Source organism: Ciconia boyciana, chromosome 1 (assembly GCF_034638445.1).
Source record: "Ciconia boyciana chromosome 1, ASM3463844v1, whole genome shotgun sequence".
Taxonomy (NCBI): domain Eukaryota; kingdom Metazoa; phylum Chordata; class Aves; order Ciconiiformes; family Ciconiidae; genus Ciconia; species Ciconia boyciana.
The window spans coordinates 79,284,948-79,292,494 of NC_132934.1; the positions used below are offsets into that span (position 1 = coordinate 79,284,948).

At 45.1% G+C, this 7,547-nt stretch overlaps 1 protein-coding gene across 4 annotated transcripts in view; it reads right to left on the minus strand.

The window, feature by feature from the left end:
- The window catches only part of KIAA0930 (KIAA0930 ortholog), a 75,358-nt gene extending 68,013 nt beyond the window's left edge, over positions 1-7,345 (minus strand). For 2 of the 4 annotated variants that reach the window (XM_072876251.1, XM_072876241.1), the window contains exon 1: positions 6,905-7,345. In XM_072876251.1, the coding sequence (XP_072732352.1) occupies positions 6,905-7,049 (145 nt within the window). In that variant the 5' untranslated portion in view covers positions 7,050-7,345. The remainder of the gene's footprint in view (positions 1-6,904) is intronic. The other 2 variants (XM_072876231.1, XM_072876223.1) reach the window with 2 other exon arrangements.
- Between the last annotated feature and the right edge of the window lie 202 nt (positions 7,346-7,547).

The following is a 7,547-nucleotide window of genomic DNA, read 5'->3' on the forward strand; positions in this document are numbered from 1 at the left end:
CAGGCTTACAGATTCATAATTCAGCCCTGAGGGACTCTCATTTTAAAAAAACTGGGTATCCAGCAACTTCTGCTAGCATCCAAAAATGAAGAGCAGCATGCCTTGTTTTAAAAACAAAACTGCTTATTTAGTTGGGGCAACAATGTTCTGAAGGGTAGTTTGGTTTTTTTTGTTGGGGTGGGGTTTGGGTGGGGTTTTTTTATATATTTTTTTAAAAATCTTGCCTCCTTACTTCAGCATCTCCAGTTTTACTCTTATAATTTGAACATTTGTACTCTTGAGCAGGACATGAAAATCCCATAAAGCTTCATCTCCATTAAAAAGAAAGAATAAACTAATAACTCAACTGCTCAAAAAATATGTAAAAGCTGTAATAAAAGAAAGACCACATTATATTATTGATCTGGGATGATGTCTGTCAAGCTCCTGACAGAAACTAACCTTCATAGGCAAATTACAAATCCCCTGAAAACACTGGTGTGTAATGGAAAGCCTGACAACAGCATGAACAAGGTTCTAATAAACAATGAAAATGGAATTTTAAATGAACCACCATTTAAAAAAAAAAAGGCTATTTACCCTGGAGGGCTGCAGCCCTAGAGTTTACCCCAGATTGCCATTCTCTGTGACTTGATCCTACACGAATACTCCTAAATATCCTATGCTTGACTGCAGAAGTGGCAGGATGGGATCCTAGGGCACAAGATCTCAATACTCCTGCTGACACCAGTTATTTTCTCTTCAGCCTTAATATTAAAGATCATTATTTGCCTCTGTCTGTAATCCTACAGAATCCTATCCCAACATCACAAGGCCTCCCAGTCCCAGTGTGAGATTCTCATTTGTCCCCCTCTCAGTCCCCACCACCACAGCACAGAAACACACCACAACAAAATCACAGCCTCTCTTCTGCTCTGTGATACCAACAGAAAGAAATCTCATCAACAAAAAGCATGCCACCTAGCACAGCCCTGCCAGAAAATAAATTTCCCAGCAGCCGCCTTCAACTACTTTGTTCTCAGTGATGCATTACAGCAAGAGACATTACCTTAAAAGTAGGTGCTGCACCCTGGTTTTAAAATTACTCGCTCCAGCTCTGATACAAGCACCCAAAATTACCCTCCATTGGACTTGCCCGAGTCTGACGTCCTTGGAGTACAAACAGTACTCCTCGCATGAGTAGTATTTGCTGAGGCCCATCCCAGATCAGTACCACAAGTTCCTCTTTCCCACCCTCTGTTCTCTAGCGCGGCCAGCCCTGCTCCTTGCCCCTGGGCCTCTCTGGAATAGAGAGCAAGACAGACCCCTCGCAGGACCTAGCGAGCACATCCCTCACCCCATCAGTTCTGCACACAGGGCTGCTGGACAAGCAGAAACACATTCCCATCCCATGACCAAACCCACTGGGTCTCAGAATTGGCTCCAGCTGGGGTTTCTCCTACACCACCCTATCCAAGCACTCAACTACACATCAAATGTCTATGTGCACACTTGATTTCAGAATTTTCTCCCAGACAGTTTTCTATACCAGGAAAAAAAAAAAAGCAGCTTTAAAATCACCCTCCCCTTCCTACTTCTAAAAAAAAATAATCACCTTATACCCATTTTCACACTGAAATTTTTGCTATTTGCTCATCTTTCTCCAACACAAATCTGAGTTTCAATACCCAGAGTGAGCTGGTTAAATCACTTTGACTTCAAAGTACCTACTTCAACTCTGATTTAAATAATCTGTTCTGATCTGGCTTTGCATTTGTACTTTCTAGAACTGTTCCTGGAAAGAAATACAGATTCTTTCTGTCTTGAACGCTGTGATTTTTTTAAATTTTTTTACTGATTAGGAAGCTACTCCATAAAAATTTTTAATTTTACTATTTATAAGTTACTTACATCAGTATCTTTTTTTTTCTCTTCAGTATTTGACTATTCATTTTCTATTGAACATTTCATATTCGTTAGCTGCAAAATGTTTTATAAATAGGACAAAAGAACTTGTACAAATATTAAGGTACAAGTAATAAAACCTTTATTTTAAACTCAAATTAAATCCTTCTAAATGTGTTGAATGAAAAGGAAGTAAATTTATCAACATATTTGCATATGAAACTAACTCATCACAGGGGACATTACCCGTAGTTAGTGAATTTGGTTGTATACGTCCCTCAAGTTTTTGTTAGGACAGATGTTATTTTCATACCTTCTTGTTATTCATAGATCAAAAGAAAACAAAGCTTCCTAGCTTTCGTAGTTTCTCACCTTTGACTGAACAACTCACTGAACTAACTTGAGGAAGAACCATGAATGAAGGATACGTTTTGTTTCTGCACGAAAGCTACTCCTGTCAAACCAGTTCTGTACTGCAGCAAATTCTCAGCAGACACGTCCACCTACTCAGTGGCTACACTTTCTTCAAAGTTTCAGAAGCAAACATATCCTTCTTGCATATTATAATTTAATTAAAAGTTATTACACTATGATAGAGTTAAGGCCTGAATCTGTACTTTCAAATCCAAATTATTCATTCTTCTTTTTAATTCTTCATTTTAACCTCTTTTGCTTTCCAAAAATTTCTTCCACCGTTCTTCATCCTTCTACCCACGTTTTCCCACTTGGGTCTTTATGTTTCCATCATATTTTCATAACACTCACATGCACGAGCACTTACTGTATGCCACCTCACCTTTCCTTCTCTCTAAGGCTAGAGACCTATTTATTTCCAGGATTTATTCATCAAGACGATTTGGCACATGAATCATCCCACTGTCTTTACTCACATGACAAGCCCTGAGGTGCACTGCTGCGCAAACAAGTCCAAGCAATCCTCAGACTTTGAGGATGAACATTCCTCCTTCTGCTGTCCCTATGCCAAGTACACCCTCCTCTCATCAACAGTTGGTCAAATACGAGAACAACTCCTTTACTACCAGGAAACCAAACAGAAGAAACACTTCATTACTGATAAGACTATCCACCCTTCTGCAGGGTCTGGCCTCTCCACCAGCACCTGTGACCACCACCATTACAGACCTTCAGTGCTTGGTGGCAGCAGTTTTCAACTGCTTGTTTACTGGGATTTCCTGCAGCCCACGGGGCAGCCACCTGCTTCTCAGGATCCTTACAACTTTTCCACCTTTCGCCTGGCTACACATCTCCATTACCAGTCAGCCACGGTTCAAGACATTATTCAGATCTACCTATTTATTTTTTCTTACTCATTATAAGTTCCAGTATGCACAAAGTCACACCTCCACCCAAGCACACTGTGCTACACCAAAGGCAGAGCAATTTGTCACTGGAGGACAGAAGGACACAGGGAAATTAAGCATCTGACAACATTACACAGTAGTTTCAGGCACAACCAAAAATAAAACCCTCCCAGTTCAGGGCTTTGGCCAAAAAGGTAACTTCAGAGCCTTACACGCAGCCTGGCTGAGGAGACAGACAGCAAGTCTGTCATTCCCCCAGGAAGAGAACTATTTTGCCAGAGAAATGTTCTAACAAATGGCATTTCAGGGTGAGCTTTGCACACAACACTAGTGTAATATTCTGCACAACTGGACGACACTAACATCCAGCCAAGGTTTCTTCTCGGAGAGGCATCATCCTCCCCTCTAAGCAGCTTGGTAGGGAGTCATGCATGAGTCATTATTTTGAAGCGCAATGTCAGATTTGCTGTATTATCTACATTACACAAACAGCACAATATGGAAAATCCCATGCAAGGGGATTTACATTTTTGGACAATACTTATCCAAATGCTCATGTGATATTCCTTAAATAAAGCAATTCCTCTCAACAAAACCCAGTGTCAGCAAAAATAGCAACTTCAACCTTAGGCTGGGGAGTAGGGGCTCACTTAAAGGAAATACACAAAAGGAGACAGGTCACCCAAATTATGACCCAGGGAGTCCCATTTTATTGTTGAGGGGTTAACAGCACTCAGGGAAAACCCAGAATTTAACATGGTCAAAGTCTTTGCCAGCTGATTTCAAGAGAACTCAGAAAAACTCACAAGAGGTTTAACCTACTGACACAGCTGAAAAGCATTTGGCCATTACAAAAAGAAACACCACTAGTATAAAACCAGCTGTGGGTACGCTACCCAAAAGGTGATGTGCCACAGGTTGGATCGTTGGGACTGTTTTGAATAACAGCACCCAGGCACAAAGAGCAGACAAAACCTCTGTGAGAGCCACCTGAACCCATATGAGACTGTGACTACTATCATGAGTACTGAACTCAAGGAAAAGCCTTTATGTCTGCTGTGCTGACGTAAAGTGCCCAGCATAGCTGGATTATGGCTATGCTAACTATGCTGCATGCCCTGCAACAGCATTTGCTAGTGCAGTCCAGACATGCATAAATTTAAGCCATAGGATTACACCTGATAACCTTCTGTTCATCTACAATTCCTACTGAGCACCACCCCAAAAGGTCAGTGTTCTTCCTAAGAGAAGTATTTAAACTATTTACTTCCCTAGTAATAAATCACAGAAAAGGGAAAAAGAGCACTCATTCACTGGGAGTGACAATGTTATATATCAGGCAACGTGCAGCACATAATGAAATTATGATCTTGGAAAATCCTTCAATATGTAAAAGTGGAGATTTATAGCACAGAGATTCTCTGTCTCCTAGGCCTTAAGGAAGCTTCCCAATATGTTCCTCCCAAACTTTAAATAAGAATATGTATAGATTTAAAAAAACTGGTCAGATGCTGTGACAATTTAAATGTCCCTATGGCAACCTGAATTTGCAATCTCTAATCCTGAGAGGGGTCCCACTTTGCAACTCTGCAGCGCTTGGGGATTAGCAAGGGGAGTGCCAGCAGGACCTGATATTCAGCAACTGTGCTCAGAAATAGCCACCACAAAACAGATTCTCCCTGCATTAAAATTGCCACAGTGTCCCACAACCACTGCAGCTGAAGGTGCATCATGCTCACAGCTGGCCTGGGCAGAGAGATCTATGGCACTTATCCACCTGCAGGACACTGCACCCACGAGAAAGGCATAACAGCTTGGCAAACTGCAATGTTCTCGGCTAAAAGTTCAGCTCCCTTCCCTGTCTATAAAAACTGAACATCCGAGGCACTCATATAAGCTATTTCCACACAGGTATAGACATACACAGGCAAATCTCCATAGCCAGGATCAGCCCCTCAGTTTAACAAGCTAAGTGGTTCTCCTGAGGTTTTCCTTTCAAGCCTTCATCCGGTAGAAGAGAGGTGCAATACTGTCCTATTACTTGTGTGATCATCCCGAAGTTACACAGCAGGATTTCTCGTGATGAGCTATTGTGGATATGTGTTCAAACACCAGTGGAAAGGAAGCATTTCTACGTTCTTACCACCCAACAGAGTTTTTCCCTTTTCCAATTTCAGTAAGAGAAAGCAATAGTAGTATTTCTATTCCCGTGAGTCTTTCTTTTCATTCAAACATGGTATGGCCAAACATGAGCTGACAACAGCTTTTCAGTGAATGCAATCTCACAGGCATTTAGATTTTGGGTTTTTTTCTGTCTTGTTTACAGTTTCTCTGCCACAACACTTTATTTGGCCCTGTAACATTTTTACACCACAGTAAAGCCCGGAGATCCAATTCCATTAGAAAAAAGCATAAAGAAACAAGAAAGACTCATCATTTATCTTTGTTTGCACAAGCTTTCATTATATGCAAGGCAAAAATAAAGAAGGGATAGCCCATTCCTCCCTGTGGAGACCACAGTAAGCACTGGCAGACAAACTGATGCACAAAGGTCAGATGAAGAACCGCAGAGACTTCCCATGTCAATCCACATCATGAAGCCAGTAAAACTCAAATAAAAACTCATTCTGAGTTTTTAAGGAAGACTCAGAAACACAGACTTTTAGGACCTTATAAATGAGCTGAGGAAGGATGAGCCATTAATAAAGGCCACATGGAAGAAACAAGAGAAGTATTGCACATCAGTGTTTATAATTTAAAGCCCTGACCCTGCAAAGACTTCTGGGCATTCATCCCCTTAGAGCACAGGTCCAGTCCAGGATATACAAGAGTTCTGAATAAAGTAGAAACCATTACTCACATCAAAAACTTCTGTCTATGATCCCTATTGTTGCACATAAGAATGAATTATTTCTGTTCATTAGCCTAGCCAGGAGAGTTTCCCGATGCAAAGGATTTTGATTAAAGGAGCTGTTGTACCACTCTGTCGCCTAAAGGCAACAGAATTTCAACTTCAAACTTTTATTTTGCAATGGGTAGGCTTTGCCAAAAGCTAAATAAAGACGTGTCATAAAATTTGCATCGATCGAGATGTAAATAAACAAGATAGCCAGAAAGCTGAAGAAAAACTCCACGATTTGAAAAATTAACTGACCACCAAGAGCCACTAGCCTACTAGACCATGGCAAGCAGCGTGAAGTCATTTACTCAGGGAAGGGAGGTGTCTGACTCAGAAGAAGAAAAAAAATCTACAGAGATCATTTGAGAGCCATACGATCGCATGCATTGGCAAGACTAACAAAAAATGTGTTCTGTTCGTATTCCAAAACACACGATACATAGTTTATACTTAAAAAAAAAATATATCTGCTTCTGTGCGTGGTGCCTTCTGACCATTTTTCTCCAAGGGCATTTCAGACAATGGAGCAGACAGCTGCTCTCTCTCCGGTTCTCGAGGACTTCGGAAGGAAAAAGGGCCCAGCCCCGTGAGAGCAGCACAGCCCGGCAGCCCACAACAGGTTTCCAGGCCACCGCCGCCGGCTGCACACGGCGAACCGGGAGCCTGACCCAGCCTGCAGCCGTGGAGGAGCGGAGGGTTCCCGCTCCCGCCGAGGGCCGCCCGGCCCCGGGGCGCCGCGCCCGCCCCTCCGCTCCCCCTCCCGCCCAGCCCGGCGGGGAGGCCCCGGCCGCCGACTCACCGAGGCCGCTGATCTCCTGGCGGAGGCCGGCGCGGCTCCTCTCCTCCGCTATCGCCCGCAGCATCTGCTGCAGGGAGCGGTCCAGGTCGCCGTTGGCCTCCTCGTCCCTCGGCCCGGCGCGGCCGCCGCTCCTGGCAGAGGCCATGCTGCCGCTGCCGCCGGCGATGATCTCATGTCAGGCCGCCCCGCGGAGGCGGCCGCGGCACCCGGCGCTGCCGCCCCCGCCGCCCGCACGGCTCTCCCGGCAGCGGCGGGCGGAGCCGGGGGCCGCCCGGTGGCAACGACGAGAAACCCTCCCGCCCCGCTTCCTCCGGCTCGGCAAGGGGCTCGACCCTCCCCCGGCTCCCCCCTCAGAAAGTTTCCCGGGCGTCGACCGCAGCCCCCCGGGACGCCGCGATCGTTCCCACAGGCGCTGCCCGGCTGCGCTCCGCCGCTTCCTGCAACAGCGGCCACGGGGGCGTCCCCGCCGGCTCCTGGCACCGCCCCCGCCCCGCCCTTGGGGCGGGGCGGGGGCGGTGCCAGGAGCCGGCGGGGACGCCCCCTTTCCCGCGACGGGCGCCTCGTTGTCCGGTAGCGGGGTTTTCGTGGCGGGAATTGGATATAAACCTAAAATACTTAGGCGGGCCTTTAGCGACGCAAACCT